The 21,374-nt window shown below is 38.4% G+C and overlaps 1 protein-coding gene across 1 annotated transcript in view; it reads left to right on the top strand.

Annotated features, from left to right (window-relative positions):
• Positions 1 to 21,374, top strand: part of RIC8B (RIC8 guanine nucleotide exchange factor B) — a 115,333-nt gene that overhangs the window by 8,875 nt on the left and 85,084 nt on the right. The window contains exon 2 of the mRNA XM_006769386.2: positions 9,309 to 9,356. Within this exon, the coding sequence (XP_006769449.1) occupies positions 9,309 to 9,356 (48 nt within the window). The remainder of the gene's footprint in view (positions 1 to 9,308; positions 9,357 to 21,374) is intronic.

Here is a 21,374-nt window from a genome sequence, read left to right as displayed (position 1 = left end):
TGCACGCTCATCCCTCCCCACCCCCTCATTCCGGGGATGCGCATCGCTCTCCCCCGAAAATGTTTCCGGCGTGGACATGCGTGTTTGTGCCCCCAGCCTTGCCCAGCCGTGCATCCTGCACCCCCCTGCCCCCACTCTGGCGCCCACTCCTCTGATTCCGGCCCAGCAGCCGGTCCTGCGGTCCGTCCTCCCAAGCGCGCAGGTCACACCCCCGGAGTCTGTGGATGTGCGTCTGTGCCCTGTGCCCCACTCTTGGATGCATAAATGCACGCGAGGCTTCCTCACCTGTGTAGCATAAAAATACTTGCTTAACCACGGACCCCGACATGCATAAAACGTTACCGGGCCACGACAGTCGTTCCTTATGTACCTGTACCGTTTTCAAGGTGTGATGTCTTGTATGTGGTCTGACTTGATTCTCAGAGTGTTTATGGGGTCGATGGTATGATCCTCCCCATTTTATAGATGAGAAAACCGAGGCGCCAAGAACTGAAATCATGCCAAGGTCATGGACATGCTATGTTTGTGAGTGAAGGTAGAATCTAGCTCCTAATAATACCTATTATTTGTATCGCATTAACAGTTTTCCCATCCCTTATCTCACTTAATCTTGACAGCAGTCCTGTGAGGTTTTATCTGCGTTTTGCAACTGAGATTCTTGATTGGTTAAGTAACTTGTCCAAGGTCATGGTTGGGAGCTGGGATTCCAGCCTTGGTCTTCAAACCATTCATTGTTCCTTCCACTGTACAACTCTGCGGTGGAAAGGTATCTTGTTATAAATCCCAGCCACTTCTCTGAATCTCTCTCCTGAAACCGTTAGCTTTCCGTTGCTTATCCTTCCAGGAATTTTACATGCTCACTTCAAAAGGTAGCATACCACACCGTTATTCTTCCATTAAGAAGACTACTTTATAAGAAATGACTGACTACTCCCTCTGTGAAAACACACCCAACACCAAGTCACACCCTAGATAGAACATCTTTCTTCCTTTTTTTTGCTTCCATTCATAATTTCCTCTTCTGTGTTCGCTATGTGCCCACCACTGCACTTTCATGCACTTTGTATTATTGAGCTGCCAGGATGCCATTTCTGCTCTGGGTGGAGATCCAGAAATAATACACCTTCATTCCCGAGTAATCTTCCCAACAACACTTTGAGGAAAGTGGTGGTATTCCCATTTCACAGATGATAAAATTTAGGATAAAGTTGCCCCAAATCCACACAGCCATTGAGAGATGGGGCCGAGATTTGAATTTAGGTTGTCTGACTACTGTTTCTACAGGATTATCCTGATTTCTTTGCGATGATGCATGGATTCATTTCTCTTCATAGCTTAGCTCCTTCATTTTTGGATACACTTTACTGTTTCCTGTTTACCTAATTTACGAGGAATTCATTTAATGCATAGTTGTACATATTGTGGAGATTATATTCATTTTACTTGATTTATAACTGCTCTCCAAAAAAAAGATTTGAAGCACTGCAAAGTGATTTTCAAAAGAAAGAAATACAACAGAAACCTTGCCATTGTGTTGAATCAGTATTTACTTAGCACTTACTGTATGACACATATCTAGCAATAAAGAAAAACTTTCCTTCCATAGGAAGGGAGGAGGAAAACCCTCTAACTGGACCTTATCACCACTTTTCATATTCTGTCTCCCCTTCATGTCTAAACTGATTGGAACTCCAGATTTGCTTCCTCCAACTTACCTCTCCCTCCCCTTGATCTCCTCCAGGTTGGTTACCACTCCTGGTCAAGTGCTGTCAACTTAAGTTCTGGACATCTCCAGCTCCCTTTTCACACTGGGGATGCCTTTAAAGTTGTAATGTTAAATAGGTGTGTGTTTTTAATCCTCACCCAAGGATATGTTTTTTAATTTTTTAGAGAGAGGAAGGAAGGGAGAGAGAGAGAGGAACATCTATCGGTTGCCTCTAGTACACACCCTGGCCAGAGATCGAATCCACAACTTAGGTATGTGCCCTGGCCTGGAATCAAACCTCAGCCTTTTTTGGTATATGGAACGGCACTCCAGTCAACTGAGCCACCCGGCCAGGGCCGAATATGTATTTTTTTAAAAGGGATATTCCTAAAGTGTTTGGGAGGCTTGAACTTTTGGGGCCAAGCCTGAAAATCTGACTTGCTCCAAACTGAGTCAATTAGCTTCTTCAGAAAAGAGTTCTCATGTTTAATGCTGATTATAGTAGGGCCAGAAAAATTAGAAAAATAGGTGCAGAGAAAATAGCTGAATTTCACATTGGCAGTGGGACTATGCCCCTCAAGGCGAAAGACATTGAGGCAGATCAGTCGGAAGGGGAAGTATGATTGCTGTGGTCCGGCAATACGAATGGGGAGGTGGAATTAAATTGTCCAGCTGGATGGGGTATGGAATCTGAAACTCTGAAAAGCTGGATACCTTGTGCTTCATTTTCCCTATTTGGAAAAGTTTATTTTAAAAATGGTTAGAATAAGAGGTGGTTATGGGGGGTTGAGGAGTCTAACCAAGAAGGGAAAAGAATGATATATAGAGAGAATGTAGTTCATTGTTTGGGCGATGGTCTTTATTACCTTATTTCTCTAATAAAGCCAGTCCTCAAAAGGAAGCAGTCAAATATAGTTGAACGAAAGTGGAATTTGGAGTCAGATAAATCTTGTTTTAGATCTGCCATTATTAGCTTCACAACTATGAATAAGGACCTGAGTCTCAGTGTCCTTATCTGTAAAATAGGAAAAATATCACCTAAGTTATTTTGAGGCTTAAATTAAATGAAGTACTACTATAATGCCAAACACTGAGCCCAGTGCCCCTGGAGGCATTCACTCGGGGTGTTACAGTTCTGATGGTCAAGGTATCAAGAAGTCCTGTGGCCCAAACACAGGCTCTTGAGCCAGACTACCTACACCAGTGATGACGAACCTATGACACGCGTGTCAAAGGTGACACGCGAACTCATTTTTTTGGTTGATTTTTCTTTGTTAAATGGCATTTAAATATATAAAATAAATATCAAAAATATAAGTCTTTGTTTTACTATGGTTGCAAATATCAAAAAATTTCTATATGTGACACGGCACCAGAGTTAAGTTAGGGTTTTTCAAAATGCTGACACGCCGAGCTCAAAAGGTTTGCTATCACTGGCCTAGACACGTGATTCTCAATTCACCATCCCTGTGCCCTAGGGCAGTGGTCAGCAAACTGCGGCTCCGCAAACTGTGGCTTCGAGCCACATGTGGCTCTTTGGCCCCTTGAGTGTGGCTCTTCCACAAAATACCGGCTCTTCCACAAAATACCGACTTCTGCGCATGGGCCACGAAGTTTCAATCGCACTGTACGTGCACACCCGCACGTGGTATTTTGTGGAAGAGCCACACAAGGGGCCAAAGAGCAGCATGTGGCTCGTGAGCCACGGTTTGCCGACCACGGCCCTAGGGCAGGTTACTTAACTTTCATTGCCTCAGTTTATTCTTCTGCCAAACAGGGATAATAATAGTACCTACATGTTGCCAGGCTTAAATTAGTTATATGTGTAAAGCACTTAGAGTAGTGCCTACCTCTAAGAACCCATAACTGTTAGTTTTTTAACAAAAAAAGGTAGGAATTAAATATGTGCCACTGAGTTGACCTAGTTGACATAAGAAAAATTAGGGAGTATACTCCAATCTTTCTCTTTTTCCTTGACCCTTGCATTTTCTGATGGGTAGCAAAACACCGTGTACCATATTTAGAGCAGCAGTTACCTGTCTGGCTCTAATTTCTACTGTGTTACAGAGATTCTAATTTCCAAGCCTTCTTGCTTTTTTCACTGATCCTGGTTATCATAGGGAGAGGCAAGATCTATCTATCCCAGAAAAAAAAAAAAGAAGATACTTGTCTGTTTCTCAAGGGCATAATGCAGGTTGACTCAGTATAGGAAAGTATTTTTAAAAAAGTATTAAAAAAATAGGAAAGATGGTTGTTCTTTTTCCACTCTTCTCAATTCACCTGTTAACATTTATTGAGTTCCTGTTATCCTAAGTACTTTCACATGTCATCATATATAGTACTCTTACATTAAAACTTAGGAGGGAGATGGAAGTATTCCCTTTTGGAAGAATAGGAAATTGAGGTTCAGAAAGACAAAGTGATTACCTACGGCAGGGATGGGGAATATCCAGCCCACAGGCCATTATAAGGCCCTCAAAATCATTTGCTCTGGCCCTGTCAAGGCAGTAGGGGTGAGTTAAGTGTTTGACCAAATTAGCAGGCTAATTTTTAAGTTGATAATTTTGTATGGCCCCCGAATGATGTTATAAATATTCAAATGGCCCTTGGCAGAAAAAAAGTTCCCCACCCCTGATCTACAGGCTCAGGGGCACATGGCTAGGTGGTGGACCTAGGCTTCAGAGTTCATTTCCACGGCTCTTTTTTGCAAGGCCAGGTCGCCTTTTCCATGTCCATTCTGTGTTTTTGAGAACACAAGAGAGAGGTTTTCCAGTGCCAGTGCTACTGTTGAACCCTCATCACCTCCACTCTAATTACAGAATGAGCTATTATGGGGAATAGGTATTGAGCTAGTCTAAGCTGTCCAATCTCGTTCTCTTTTAGGGCCTATTCTGATAAAGACTTAATAGAGAAATTGGTTGCCATCATTATGATTATCAACAAAAATAATGATCCAGGACCTCAAGATGCACAATAGGATCATAGTTCTTGAATCACAGGATATTTAGACTAGAAGGAGTCTCAAAGATAATTGCGTCTAACCCAACCCGCTCAGTTAGTAGGTGAAGAAACTGAGGCCTAGAGTCATCAACAGTAATGATAACCAGAGAGATGGTCTGTTGGCCATAGAAGATACCTGGCAAACGTTAGCCCATAGAGAGCTCCAACATGATTCTACATTCGAAGTATGGCATGTTTATAGCCAAATGAAAGGTAAAAGTTATTTAAGATTCAGGCATGTAGGTCTCCAAGAGTAGTCCTCATAAGAGAGGAAAACCACACTGATAGCAGTGAGGCCTTCATTTATGTGCTAGAAGAACCTGATTAATAGGGACCTAATACTGGGACAGTTCTAGAAATACAGCCTCCACATTTGACTAGGGCAGTGGTCGGCAAACTCATTAGTCAACAGAGCCAAGTATCAACAGTACAAAATTTCTTTTGAGAGCCAAATTTTTTAAACTTAAACTATATAGGTAGGTACATTGTTATTAACTTAATTAGGGTACTCCTAAGTCTTAGGAAGAGCCACACTCAAGGGGCCAAAGAGCCGCATGTGGCTCTCGAGCCGCAGTTTGCCGACCACGGGACTAGGGCATATAAATATCCTGTACCGTGTAAGAGGACTTGCTTTCCACCTTGAGGCTGAGTTCTGACTCAGTTCATTCCGCAGATATTTACAGAGGAGCATTTTAGTGGGCTGTTCCTTTGTTATACCTTGTTCATATTTCCAGATGGGTTGTATAATCGAAGTTACTGGCATTTAGTTCTAGAAGTGCTCTCTATTTATGAAACACAGCAGCACACACACCCCACCCCAGTTAGAGTAATTTCCTTGTATCGGTACCGTGGGAGTGTATCTTTAGAAATCTATGAAATAACTGTAGTTCCCTTGCCATAAGTAATTCAGTATTTGGGCACATCATAGGCCATGCAATGATGACAATAGTGGCCAGTTATTGGACACCTGCTATGTGCAAGGTGCTATACACAAAGAAGGAAATTCTGACTGGTAGAAAAGTTTAGTAACTTGCTAATGAGTCCAGTGTGTCACTGAGCTGTTGTACCTTACTAGATCTCTAAATTGAACAATGGTTTTATTCTTTAGTTTATATTTGACTTGTTGCTCCTGCTTGTCTGGAAATAAAGTGTGTAGAGGTGAGGTGGTTAGCAGTTCTAGAAAGGCATTTATAGCCAGAAATGTAGTTCCCCTTCCTTTCAGCAGTACAAAGGAGGGAGAATAAAGTTTAGAGGTACTGAATAGGGTAGGGATGATCTAAGTTGGATAAAAGAACTCAGCCTTAAATATCTTTGGATCCAAACAAGCTTAGAAGGCTGAGTTTCTGAGTAGATTGGCACATTCAAAATTCAATTTTACTGCCTCACATACCAATATACCTTCTAATTAAATTAAACCCTCATGCTATTTAGACAGGGTTCTTGAGAGCCTTTCTTCCTTTTTTTTTTTTAAGTTGTAGTTTTATGACAAGATCAGCCTTGCATTTAAAAAGCAACAGAAAAATTCGTCCTTGATACCATTCTAAATTATTACCTTAAAAGATTAATTCTATGTAGAAACTGTTAAAAATACATTTTTATAACTTAATGGGTTTTTCCCCAAAAAAGATTTCTTGTTTTATCCCCTTACCATAAATGCTAAAAAATATTTACAAGAACCATTATATTGGCAACTAGGTACATTTATTTCAGATAGTTTATGGAATTCACATATAATGGCACAGAATAAGCTTTCTTGGTTTCTAAGCACAACTTATTTTCATTTGTATTGGATATTTACTAAGCTTCAGTTTACAAGCCTAGCCTGATTCTGGTGCTTGTTTATCTTTTATCTAATGTTGGTTTTTACTAAACTTCATGTCTATAAATTCCTAAGTTATAGTCTTCAGATTTACAACTTCTTCCTTCCTTTTCTTCTTGTTCATTCCTTCATTTTTTATTTTTTATTTTTTAATTTATTTTCTAATATATGTTATTGATTTTTTACAGAGTGGAAGGGAGAGGGATACAGAGTTTGAAACATCGATGAGAGAGAAAGATCGATTAGCTGCCTCCTGCACACCTCCTACTGGGGATGCGCCCGCAACCAAGGTACATGCCCTTGGCTGAAATCGAACCTGGGACCCTTCAGTCTGCAGACCGATACTCTATCTACTGAGCCAAACCGGTTAAGGCCCTTCATTTTTTATTTTATTTTTAATCCTCACCTGAGAATATACTTACTGATTTTTTTCTCTCCTTTTTTTTTTTTTAAGAGAGGAGAACAGACGAGGGCGGGGGAGGGGGGTAGGTAGAGGTAGAGAGGTGAGAGAGAAATCTCGATTGGAGGCCTCCTGTAGATGTCCCCTACTGGGGATTGAGCCTGCAACCTAGGTATGCGCCCTGATTGGGTATCAAACCTGTAATCTAGGTATATGCCCTGACCGGGAATCAAATCTACAATCTTTTGGTGTATGGGAGGATGCTCCAATCAACTGAGCAACACCAGCCAGGGCTCATCTTTTATTTTTAAAATTTCCCTTTTAATTATAAAAATAATATACCAAAAGTGAGTTTTGTAAAGAAGAAAATCACCAGAAATTCCATCACCCTGTACAGCTGCTTTTATATTTGCATTGTTCAAATGCATCCATATATTTATGTAGATACTTTTGTCATAGACACAGAACTATAATTTGATGGTTTCCACTTAATGCCATCATACGTAATTTACCATGTTGTTTCAGAGCTTTTTAGCCATCTTTTTAAAATTATAATAAAATATTCTGTCAGGTGGATGCACAGCAGTTTATTTAATTAATCTCATGTTATTGGATATTCAAGGCTGTCTGTTTTCTTCTATAATAACACTGCAGTGAATATGTTTACATATATAATTTTTCTCTCATTCTGGATGAATTTCATTAGGGTAAATTCTTAGGAGTAGAAGTTCTGGGTCAAAGGGGACGAATATTTTTATGGTTTCCAACATGTGTTGCCAAATCACTTTCTCTTTTAAAGTTTGTGTCAGTTTATACTGCTGCCAGCAATATCATGCTTGGATTATTGATGACCATTTCCCAGAGAGCTTTGTGTCTTCAGTCTTGCTCTCTTTTGATCTGGCCTGTAACCTACTGTCCAAAATATTCCAGCATGCTCTACTGTTCACATTTTTTTCAGAGTCTTCTGCTGGATGCCTGTTACCTATCTTACAGTTCAAGTGTAAATTTTAAAATCCAGCCCCTACCTCCTGACATAATTCATTTTAATTTATGGTATGGTTTGCATACCATATAAGAAGCAGGCTCTTTTACTTCTAAGTCCTCCCTCTGACCATTTCTTATATTCAGAACTTCTGCTCTGTCAACATTTCTTCTCCATCTCATAAATTTAATTTCAAAGATTTCTTCTTCTACAAAGCTGTCAATACAGAACCCCTCTGTAATGATGATATCTTCAGTACTCAGTGTACTTAACTCCTGGTGGGTTGCCAGTAAATGTTTGTTAGTATGGCCAGTGAGGGAATACAAAGGAAAGGCAGAGAGATGTTCACTGCAGACTTTTTTTTTTTAAGGAAAGCTTAGGATTCATAAAAGCACTTGGTTCTTCTGACTAAAACTTGAAGAGGAGAATGAGGAATTTTGTGCTCTAGTTTTTGGGTACCATCACTCTTTCTGTGACAGTAGATAACTCAGCTTACTCCATCATCTATTTTAGCTACAGAGTGGAAAATAGTGTTCCCGCCAGTCATTTTAGGAGTCATCACACTCTCTTCTCTTTCAGTTATTTTTTCCCTCAATATCATTGGCATCACCATCAATATAACCCTAAAGTTTACTGTTTAGTATGTGCCAGGCATTGAGATGGTGAGTTATATGCCATAGCTGTTTTAACCCTCATAGCAGCTCTGTGAACTAGGTACCCCCTCTTTTCACATGAGAAACTCAGTTATGGAGAGTTTGTTACTTACTGAACTAACTAATAAGTAATGGAGCCACAATATTAAACCCTCATTCTTATAGAATATTTGTCTGAATAGTCTCTTTTCTATCGATAATTATCTGATGATTTCTTATTACATATGACAAAGAAAGTACAAACTCCTCAGCAGCATTGGAAGGACCTTCCAAATCTCTATCCAATCTACTTTTCCATTCTCATCTTTCTTTACTCTTCCCACCCCCTAACATTTGTGCTTTCACTCTGACAGAGCTGCTTATTTCACAAATATATCATATTGTTTCTCACATCTGAGCCTTTGTTTCTATTCCTGCAATGCTTTTCATTTCCTCCTGGCAAACTTCTATTCATACCCCAAGGTCCAGTTCAAATTCTCTATACTGCATGCAGAGCATTCCAGATTTCCCTGGGCAGAGTTAGAGGCTTGACACTCTGTGCTCCTTGGTATGTATTTCTGCTGTAGTCCTTTTATACTTCTTAAGATTATTTGCTTACATGCCGATCTCTCTTACTTTAATAAGAAAAGTGAGATATGATATGGGGAAGGCAACATTTTTACAGAGACATTATATATTTTTAAACATAGCCAAAATTAAAAATCTCTGTATTTAAATGACATTGTTTTCCTTTTTTTCCCCTCCCTCAGCATAGGGCTACTTTCAAATTTGAACCAACAGATGAAGATAAAAGAAAGGTAAGCCTGTGTGTGTGTGTGTGTGTGTGTTTCATTCATGAACTTTCTAAAGAGTGGACTTGTTTTCATCTGATGGTTATTTAGTTTTCAATTTCCCTCCAGTTTGTTTTTTAGGAACTCTGAGAAGAAAGCAAGTGCCAGGTTTAGTACATGCAACTCATTCCTGATCCATCCTCACAGGACCATTATACTAGTACTTGGATAAATTAGAGCAATGGGAAGGGTTCGTTTAACGGCAGGACAGCAGGCTGCCCAAAATGTTTTGCATTTAGCTTTGGGTTAACAGCTGTTCATACTGCTGCCCCTTAGCCACATATTGTTCCCTGTCTGACATTTATTTATGTTGCGGCAATTGTCTAAGTCACTTCAGGGGCGTAGATGAAAGTGGAATCAAGAGACTCACCAATAGAGGAATTATAAGTGAAGGTGCATCAGAGATATGACCATGTAATGTGTGTTTCCCTGTTGGGTTGCCTATGTTTGCTTTACTTAGTTGATTAGAGCGTGATGCACCATTCTGTGTGTTTTGCTGGTCTGCATACATCTGTCCTGGTCTATTACATGTGAAGACCAGATAAGAGAGCATGACTGAATCAGTGCAAACCTATCACTGCTACTGGAAAAATAGCTTAAATCTGTTGCTATTCTTGGTAGTGGTTTGATAATACCTTGTAATCAAACTTCTGTTCACCTCCACCTCCAAAATCTAATGTTTATGTCCTGCTCATTTTACCTCTTATGATTTCTTTAGTCCATTCTCTCCTTTAACCCCTGTCCTAATTCCAGCTTTCATCTGGATTACCGCACCAGTTTCCTGCTCTCTCTTTTTCCAGTATGTGCCCTTCCAGTCCATTGTCCATAAATCTAGAACAACAATCTGATCGTGTTACTCCCAGCCTTTAAAACCCTTGAGTGACTTTTTTTTTGCCTATAAAAGTCCAAGCTTCTAAACGTGACATCCTAGATGCTTAGTGACCTGATCTCTGCCTACTTTTGCAGCTTACTTCTCTCCCTTATATTTTATGCTCTAGCAATATGAAATATTTCCAGTTATATACCACCCTTTCTGTTTCTTATTTTCTACCTTTGCATATGTTGTTTTCTACCTGGTTAAGCCAGTGGAGTTCCAGGGCACATCCTTCAGGAAGCCTCCTCTAGCATTCCTGTTAAGGTGAAGTATCCCTTTTCAGTATTTCAGTAAAACTCTACGTAAATCTCTAACACTATGTTTATACATTGTCTCAAATATGTATCATTATTAGACCCTGATGACAGATATTATTATTTACCCTTATGTCCTTGACACATAGAGTGTCCAGCACATAGTAGGCACTCAAAAATTATGATTGAAGGGGTGATATGGAATATAAACTTTGAAAGTTAAAGATTGAACTCTGATTTTCTTGTGGATCTGAACAGTGAAAATACGATGAGAATTCCTTTTAGAACTGGGGTTCTCAACCAGGAATGTGATATTTGGGGAACTTTTGATGATAGCCTGCTCAGGGCTGACCCTCTATCTACTGAGTCAGAATTTGAGGCGTGGAATCCAGGCATGTGTATTTTTACAGATAGTCTTCAGGAAACAAGTACTTGCACATTTGATGGGAATACAAAATGGCACAAATCCTGTGGAACAGAAACTGGCAGTATCTACCAAAATTACAGATGCAGTTTGCCCTTTGACCAGACAGTGCCACTTTTAGAAATCTGTTTTGTGGATAGGTTGAACTCAAGTAAACAAAGTTATTCATTGAAGCATTGTACATGGTAGTAAAAGATTGGAAACAACCAAGTGTCCAGCAATTAGGGAATATTTGAAGAAACTAGGGTATATCTACATAATGGAATACTATGATATGATAGAGACGAGGCTGTGTGAGAGACAGACCATTATGTGCTAATCAGAGAGAGGGTTAAGTGAAAGAAAAAAAGCATGTTGTTAGCAAGACATACTCACAATAGGTATTCAGATTAGGAAGACAAGTGCTATTCAATTAATTGAGTTGGGAGAATCCATAATACATCTAGATTTATGGTCCCTTGGGAATCTGGCGCTAGAATTTTTGGTGGTGCTTTTACTGACCAAAGTAAATATGCCCTAGCTGGTTTGGCTCAGTGGTTGGAGCGTTAGCCCATGGACTTAAGGGTATTGGGTTTGATTCCCAGTCAAGGGCACATACCTTGGTTGCAGGCTCAATATCGGCCCAGGTCAGGGCAAATACGGGAGGCAGCCAGTCGATGTGTCTCTCACGCATTGATGTTTCTCTCTCCACCCTCCTCACTCCCTTCCATTCTCCCTAAAAATCAATGGAAAAATATCCTCGGGTGAGGATTAAAAATAAAAGTAAATACATCAAGACAGAGATCCCCTTACTTCATATAAGTTTCAGTTGAGGGGAAAAAGAATTCCCACACAGTTATTAATAAAGCATGTTTATTTCCTATATGATAGTAGCAAAACCTAACGTTTTCAAAGTGTTTACTGCCTTTTAAATCATTGGAGATGGTAACGACTGTACTGGTGTTATTTTTAGTTCTAGTGTGCAGATTTCTGCTTCCTGGGAGTTCTGATATAAACAAATATCATTAGGGACCTAGCTAGGTAATCTTCATTAACGGAAAAACATTGACAAACAAAACCACTTCAGTCTCCAGTGGTTAAAACTATTAGTGACTCTTTCATGCCTAAGGCTCTAAAAAGAGTTTGAAATCCTAACTGTTGGACTGCTTCTAAAGGATCTACATCCCAACAGTTTTTTAAATTCTCAGTGCCGAAAGACACAGAAGAGTGGGCAAGTCTCCACATTAAACCAAGACTGAAAATAAGAGGAATTCACATTACCAGTTTGTTTTGCTACCCCAGTTCTCTTTTTCTCTTTCTTAAACATGTCTCCGGAGTCTTCATACAGTAGCTCCTTGGTAACTGCAGCACCCCTTTTGATAAACTACGGGTGCTGCCTCTAAAAACACACCTTTCTTATGTAAAACCTTTGTGACAACTTAGAAGTAAATGTAAGGGAACAGAGCCTTTCAAAAAATAAAAATTATACTGAGATTTTTAGGAAATAGCTATAGACCCAATTTCTAACACTCATGTAGTGTTTTGCATGTTTACAAAGATTTGCTTTGTAATAGTAATGCACTAATGCTATAAGTGTGGCAAGAATGTCAACATCCCTATTTTATTGATATGAAAACACATTAATAACAGCTTGCAAAAACTCAGTCACTAGTAAGTGGTGGAGCCTCAAATAGAGAACAGATTTTCTGACTATTGTGTGCGGCTCCTTCACTGCTCAGTGCTCCCACTCATTACCACTTGAGGTGTATTTCATAAGGTTTGAAATTATGGCTCAATACCTTGTTTTATCTCTTATTTCATATCTTGAGACACCATTTAGGCAACGAGACTTAAATTGGAAGATAACAAAGGAAATTACTAGGCATGCTTAAATTTTTCCAAATAAAATCAGTTACAACTGCTAATGCTTGTGCATATATGCAAATAGCTCCAGGTGCATGTGGATCATTATACATTTGGATGTAAGCACCTGTGCTTACTGAAGCATTTGCTTTACATTTGCTATCTAAATTGGTAGACTATGATTTTCTGCCAGCACATAAACAAATATATCATGGAAATATGTAGGATGGGGATGTATGAATAATCTAAAAATTTACATCTTGAAGAAATGAAAGCTCTTATATTGGTTTCTGAAACACATTGATCTCAAGACCAATGGATTAGTACATAATTGCAATACATGTTGAAAAATACGTGTCACAAAATGAGCAAAAGAATTATAGCTCTTTCACCTGTAAGATGAGAATATAACTAGATAAAATGTGGAAAACTTCAGTTGTTGTTTAAGGTAAATCTTTGTATATAGTAATTTTCCTCAAAAGAATGAAGTTAAAAATAGCCAAATTGTAAGCATTTCTTTTATTACCTTCAAACTCACATAGGTAAGCCAAATTTCTGAGAAAGCAGAGAGTAATTGCTGAGCTGAGAATTCTTTGAGGACAAGCATGTGCTTGCTTACTTCTTTGTGTTCTCATCCCCCAGCACTGCATGTGGCACAAAATAGGCACCTACAGTATAAACACCTATTAAATGAATGAAAGGAACTTGGAAATTGAGTGGAGACCAGAATTCTTATGGCATGCACATATTGTTTGGTGTTGAGTTTGATATTCTCTTAACTATACAGCAGGGTCTCAAGAACATCTCATAATGTTGTTTACTGAAAAAGCGGGATACAAGAGTATTCATACAGTACGATCAAACCATGTATAAGACTAATAAAAGCTATACAAGAAAAGTGATTACAAGAAAATTCATTAAATGGTGACTATTTGAATATTATTACTGTGGATGATACTTTTCTTTTCTGGTCTGTAATTTAAACTTCTATTATATTATAGTAGATTATAATGCTATAAAATATGATAATATAATATGTGACATATGTTATATATATATCACATATTATATTCTTTTATATAGTATGTCCAGAGGTATAAGCAAAGACCAATACTTTTTTAAAAAAATATTTATTTTCTCTAAAATTGAGTCTTCTTGATTATCCTACACATTCCTTTTAGAGAAGTGGTTCTCAACCATCTGGCCCTTTAAATACAGTTCCTCATGTTGTGACCCAACCATAAAATTATTTTCATTGTTACTTCATAACTGTAATGTTGCTACTGTTATGAATCATAATGTAAACATCCGATATGCAGGATGGTCTTAGGCTACCCCTATGAAAGGGTTGCTCGACTGCCAAAGGGGTCGCGACCCACAGGTTGAGAACCACTGTTTTAGAGGCACATAAAAATGCCACATTTAGAGATAGTATCACCTATAGACTCAGTTTATGGAGTGAAATAAATTTATATGAACACAGAGTTCCATGTTACCATTTGAAATATTTTATTTTAACTTTTCCTTCCAGACTTGGCATATTAGTGAAGATATCTGTAGTCCATAAGTGTTTTTTCAGTAATTTCTACGTTCCAGGTCCTGTGTTAGGCTTTGGTTCATAAGTTGCTTATGGTGTTGATTTGGCACTTTCTCAGCTACAGGTGCATATGGAGGATTACCACTGTGAACTACAGAAAATAAATTGATGAATTTTCATATTAGGTCACCCCATGGAAAATGTGCCAACATAGAAACATTAATCCTATAGTGTGAGTCCACGCTTAGAAATAACTTGAGGCATGGATGTTGGATATGAAAGCCTTTTAAACTTATTTTAGTCATTTGAAGTTCTTGTTCAATTCTAATTTTCGCTAAAACAAATGAATTTATAAGCCTTGCAAATTTGACTCAAATTTTATTTGGCATCTTTAACTTAGGGAATATTTTGATACATGATGCAAATATAGTTCTCATTTAGAAACTAGTAACTTTAAAGATAATCATTTAGAAGGAAAAAAAAAAAGCCTGGCTGGAGTGGCTTAGTAGGTTGAGCGTTGTCCTGTGTACCAAGAGATTGCCGGTTTGATTCCTGGTCAGGGCATAGTTGGGGGTTGTGGGTTTAGTCTCCATTTGGTGTCATGTACCCCCGTTGGGGCGCATGTGGAAGGCAACTGATCAATGTTTCTCTCTCACAGTGATCTCTCTCTCTCTCTCTCTCTCTCTCTCTCTCTCTCTCTCTCTCTTTAATTTTGACATTAAAAAGTGCAATAAAGTACAATAACTGAAATAGAATTCACTAAAAAGGTTGAGTTTAGATTCAAACTGGTGGGAGAAAGAATAAGCAAACTTGAAGTCGATCAATAGTGAATATACAAGGTAAAGAACAAAATATTTGAAGAAATAATGGCTAAAAACTTGCCAAAATTAAAATGTTTTCCCTCTGTGGAACTCAGCAGATCCTTTTCTTTTCTCCTCTTTTCCCCTACCTTTGCCTTTCTCTCTCCTAAGCTCCAAGGGCCCTTTCACTTCTGTAATTGTTTCCTGAGCCTACACAGTGCAACTGTCTCACTTTTACTACCTCTATAACTTTGTAAATAAACTTTCTCTATAATTTGGAAAGAAAAACTTGACAAATTTATTGGAAAACAACATCCAAGAAGCTCAAAATGTCTGAGTAGGATATACTCAAAGAAATCTAAAAACAGATACATCATAATAAAAATGCTGAAAGCCAAAGAAAAGGAGAAAATCCTGAAAGCCGCAAAAGAAAAATGACTTGCCACTTACAATAGTACCTCAGTAAGATACACAGCTGATTTCTCATCAGAAATGTAGGTCAGAGGCAGTGGGATAACATATTTAAGGAGCTCCAAGGAAAAAACCTCAACCAAGAAACCTATATCAGCAGAGTGCTCTTTTGACAATAAAGACACCAGATAAATGAAAAAACTGAAATAATTTGTTCAAGACCCACCTTATATGAAGTACTAAAAGTTTTTCAGACTGAAAGTGACTACAAACAGCAATTTGAACCCACACAAAGAGCACTGGTAGAGGTCATTGTAAAATGTAATTATAAAAGACAATTCAAGTGCATATTTCTTTTCCTCTCTTAACTGATTTTAAAAGCATTTATATAAAACAATATGTATGCCCTGACTGGTTTGGCTCAGTGGATAGAGCATCGGCCTGACGACTGAAGGGTTCCAGGTTCGATTCCAGTCAAGGGCATGTACCTTGGTTGTGGGCACATCCCCAGTATGGGGTGTGCAGGAGGCAGCTGATTGATGTTTCTCCCTCATCGATGTTTCTAGCTCTCTATTTCTCTCCTTTCCTCTCTGTAAAAAATCAATAAAATATATTAAAAAACTATGTATATAATTTATTAAACCAATAACATAGAAATGTCATATATTTACTAAAAATAGCACAAAGGTAACTGAGACCAAACCTGTATTAGATGAAGGATGTGACTCCAGATAGGAGCTCAAATCCTCAAGAATGCATCAAGAGAACCAGAAATGATAAATAATATAACAAAAGCTATCAGTATATATATAGTTGCTCTCCTTTCTTCAAAGTCTTTAAAAGATAAAATTATATAAAGTAATAATTATAATGTATTGTTGGACTCTCAACAGTTTATAGCTGCAGGTTCAATATCTGGAGAATGGGCCAGGCATTAACAGACCAGCACTTCCAGAATGATCCTGACAGTGCTGCTGGCCTCCTGGAAGTGGACCTCGGGCACCATGGCCATTTCTTCTCCCTAGACACTCTGCAAGGAAGAAACAATATAAAAACAGCTGCCAGTTGGCTCCTTGCAACCAACATGAATGTCAACAAGATGGATACAGATCCCGGGCTGGCAAGGGCATCCCACTGCTTGCCCAGAGGGCTGATCGTGTCCCGACCCCACCTGTGCACGATTTCGTGCACTGGGCCTCTAGTATAACAATAATGCCACAGAAAGGAAAGGAAGAGCAACCTATAGCAGTAACAACATTTATATATATGTCACTGGAATTAAGTTAATATAAACCTGGAGCTGATTCTGATAAGATGTATATGCTAAGTAAGCCCCAGAGCAACGAATAAGGAAATAACATAGAGAACTATAAAACATTGTTGAAAGAAATTAAAGAGCTAAATAAATGGAAAAACATCCCATGTTCATGGATTGGAAGATTTACTGTGGCTAAGATGGCTATACTTTCCACATTGATCTACAGATTCAGTGCATCACCTTTTAGAATCCTGGGTAGCTTTTTTTCCCGCCCCCCTTACCCGAGGATATTTTTCCATTGATTTTAGAGAGTGGAAGAGAGAAGGAAAAACAGAAATATAGATGTGAGAGAAACACATCGATTGGTTGCCTCCTGTACACACTGCAACCAGGGCCCAGGCTGGGGAGAAGCCTATAACTGGGTTACGTGCCCTTGACTGGAATCGAACCTGGGATCCTTCAGTCTAACACAGGCCAACACTCTATCCACTGAGCCAAACCGGCTAGGGCCTGGGTAGCTTCTTTGTAGAAATTGACAAGCCAACTCTGAGTTTCATATGGAATTGCATAGAATGCAGAATAGCCAAAATAGCCTTGAAAAGAACAAACTTAGAGAACTCAGGATTTCCAATTTCAAAACTTAATATAAAGCAACAATAATCAAGACAGTGTGGTATTTTCATGAGGATAAATAAATATAAATTATATATGCATATCAAAGGAATAATATTAAGAGTCCGGAAATGAACTCATGTGTCTATGATCAATAGTTTTTGACAAGAGTGACAAGATCATTCAATAGGGGGAAAGGATCATCTTTTAACAAATGGTGTCGGGACAACTATACTAGTATAGCCACATATAAAAAAAATGTAGTTGAACCTTTACTTCACATCAAAAATTAACTCAAAACAGATCAGACCCAAATGTAGAGCTAAAGCCCTAAAACTCAGAAGAAAACATAGGGATAAATTTTCATGGCAGTGAATTCTTAGATATGACAACAAAAGCACAAGCAACAAAAGAAGAACTAGATAAACTGGACTTCATTAAAGTTGATTTTTGTGCTTTAAGGGCCCTTATCAAGAAAATGAAAAGACAGCCCACAGAGTGAGAGACAGTATTTGCAAATCATATATCTTGACAAGAGACTTGTATCTAGATTCTAGAATATATAAAGAACTTAATAATAAAAAGACAGCCCATTTTAAAAATGGGCAAAGGATCTGAATAGACATTTTTCCAAAGAAGATACACAAATGACCAATAAATATATGAAAAGATACTCAACATTATTGATTATCAGGGAAATGCAAATCAAAACCACAATGAAATACTGTTTCACACTTACTGGTATAGCTAGAATAAAAGAGTCAGAAAATAAGTTTACAAGGATGTGGGGAAATTAGAAACCTCATGTTATTGGTGGGAATGTAAAGGGGTGCAGCCACTTTGAAAAATAGTCTGGCAGTTTCTAGAGTTACCATATGACCCAGCAATTGCACTCTTAAGTATCTACCCCAAAGAAATGAAGATATGTGTCCACACAAAAATATACACAGCAGCATTATTTATAATAGCCAACAGATGGAAACAACCCATATAACCATCAACTTGTGAATGGATTAAAAAATGTGTCATATCCATATAATGGAATATTATCTAGCCATAAAAAGTAACTGCTAAGTGCTACAGTGTGTATGAGCCTTGGAAACATGTCAACTGAAAGAAGCCAGACAAAAGGCCACAATAATGTATGATTTCGTTCATATGAATGTCTAAAATAGGAGACCTGTAGTGACTGGAAGTAGGTTAGTGGTTGCCCAGGGGCTCTAGGGAAAAGGGAATTGAGGCATTACTGCTAATGGCCATTGGATTTCTTTTGGGGATGATGAGAATGTTCTAAAATCAGGTGGCTGAACAAATGTGAATATATGTACTAAAAACCAATGATTTGTATACTTTAACTGAACTTTATGATATGTGAATTATATCAGTATAGTTGTTATTAAATATTAGCAGATAACACATACTACATGCCCATCATCACTCCAAGCACTGTATGAATATTAACACATTTAATCCTCACAACAAGGCTATAAAGTAGGTACTATTATTTTTATAGATGAGGAAACTAAGGCACACAGAAATTACAGTAAGTCCTACTTAACATCACCTATAGAATCTGTGACTTTAAGTAAAAAGATGTATAACGAAGTCAATTTTACCATAGGTTAATTGTTATAAATAATATTTAAGTTCCTATGACATCTCATCAACGTTCTAATAAAATAACTTAATTCAAGGAGCTGTTGTACTTGTCTAAACTAGTGTGGTGGGAGGCCATAATTCAAGCCTACACAGCCTGGCTCTATATCCAATGTACTACACCATACTGCCATTCATTAATAATTGAATTGACTTGTTGTATAACATATGAATCAATTCTATCCATTTTCTGATTTTAGGCATCCAAAATTTGATACTTGATGTGTGGCAAAAAGAGCTTTGACGTTGAACTAATTATCAGTATTAACAGGAAACAGAAGAGCATGCTTTGCAGTGTAAGTGACTGCATAGGTTAACTAGTGAGGATATCTAGTGTCAGCTCTCCCCCTAAGCAGGATAGTACTTGACATACGGGAGTTAGACATGCTGAAGACTTTTGTGTTTTTTTTTTCTTTTTAGGTTCCTCAGATTATTTTTTTGACCAAAAATGTAAAGTTTTTTTTTTCTCAGCAGTTAGCTCTTTTCTTCCTTACAAAGTTTGATCACATACTAAGGAAAGTGGAGAACTTGTACATATTTAGTTAAAAACTCTTAGGGACCTGAGAGAGTTCTTGGCTGACCAGACATTCCCATTGTTTCCAACATCCCCATTTATAAATGAAAAACAGAGAGGCTGACTTGCCAAGGTCACAATTAGTGAGTGGAAGAGGTGGGATTCAAATCAGGTCCTCTGTCTCCTTTTCTTCCTTCAGTGATCATCTTTGCCGGGTTCTTCCTCAGGGAACTCACAGTGTAGTAAGGGACCCAGAATATCTTACAGCACAGTGGTTCTTTCTGTGGTTTCTCACACTCTGAAGAAATCAATATGGGAAGCTCACAACTTGTTAGAACACTTGTACTTTATATGAACTCTAAATCTGCTTTAGTTGATCATCCCACTTTGCCCATATCCCTCTCTGCCTCTGCCTTTTTCCATCATTTGACTTGTCTTCCTACTTCCTTTCTGCCATACCATCTCTGTCATTTACTCCCCATGTCCCCACTTATTGCCCAACATTCAACATTTATCAAGAAGCTTTTTCTACCTAAATTCCCCATAATTCATTTCTTCAATATTTTAATACACAGTTTAAAGTGCCAAACATATACATTACTTATTCATTTAATGTATGTTCAGTCTCTCTAATATTATAAATAATTTGAGTCATGTGCTCTTGTCACTTGACTTCTTGTCACTTGGTTAGAATTTATTTCTCTTGAATAATTTGCATATACTTGAGTTTTAAACTGGGAGTTTTGTACATATCCTCTGTATTGGCTATGTGCATAGGGGTATGGCCAGGGTTTGTCATCATCTCAGAGAATGACAGTTCCTGCAAACCTCCAAATATCAGGCCATCTCTTCTACAGTCCCTATAATAATAATAATTGTGTTTGTTGAACACTAATGAGTCAGATGCTCAGCCAGATTTTATATAAGTATCTCATTTAATCCTCAGTAGAGTCTTGTAAGATGGGTGCTATGTACACAAGTGCTCAATAATGGACATTCTAGATTCTAAATGGACACTATAGAATCCATAAAATGAATATAAAAAATATAAATTACAGTGTTATATTTATAACATCAGTGCTTTCCCTTCTCAAGTGGCTTTGCCTTTAAAAGGCAAATACAGATAAAAATTTCCTAGCCATATTGACCCTGTGTAGAGTATGTCTGTTAATATTTTTTTTAAATATGTTTTATTGATATTTTTACAGAGAGGAGGGGAGAGGGATAGAGAGTTAGAAACATCGATGAAAGAGAAACATCAATCAGCTGCCTCTTGCATGCCCCCTACTGGGAATGTGCCCGCAACCAAGGTACATGCCCTTGACCAGAATCGAACCTGGGACCCTTGAGTCTTCAGGCCAATGCTCCATCCACTGAGCCAAACCAGTTAGGGCATGTTAATATTTCTTGATTTGTTTGTCCATCTGGCCATCTTTATAATGTAACTAGAGGCCCGATGCATGAAATTCATGCATGGGTAGGGTCCCTAGGCCTGGCTGGTGATCAGGCCGATTTGTGGGATGACCGGCGGGACAATCGCCCACTCACTGGCCCCGCCCCCCGCTCTCCCCCCTGCCTCCGGTTGCCTCCATCTGTGGGAGGTGGGGGCACTGGCATTTGCCTTGGCTGGCCTGGGGCCTGTGGGCTGGGGCAGCTCCTGCATTGAGCATCTGCCCCCTGGTGGTCAATGCGTGTCATAGCGACCGGCTGGCCATTCAGTCGATTTGCATTTTAGGCTTTTATTATATAGGATCTGCATTAGCTTCTCTTATATGCCAAAGCACTATGCTAGAGAGTTTTGTG

Source organism: Myotis davidii, unplaced genomic scaffold (assembly GCF_000327345.1).
Source record: "Myotis davidii unplaced genomic scaffold, ASM32734v1 scaffold120, whole genome shotgun sequence".
NCBI classification, from domain to species: Eukaryota; Metazoa; Chordata; class Mammalia; order Chiroptera; family Vespertilionidae; genus Myotis; species Myotis davidii.
Note: the sequence above shows the minus strand (reverse complement) of the source record. Positions and strands in the feature narration are given on the sequence as shown.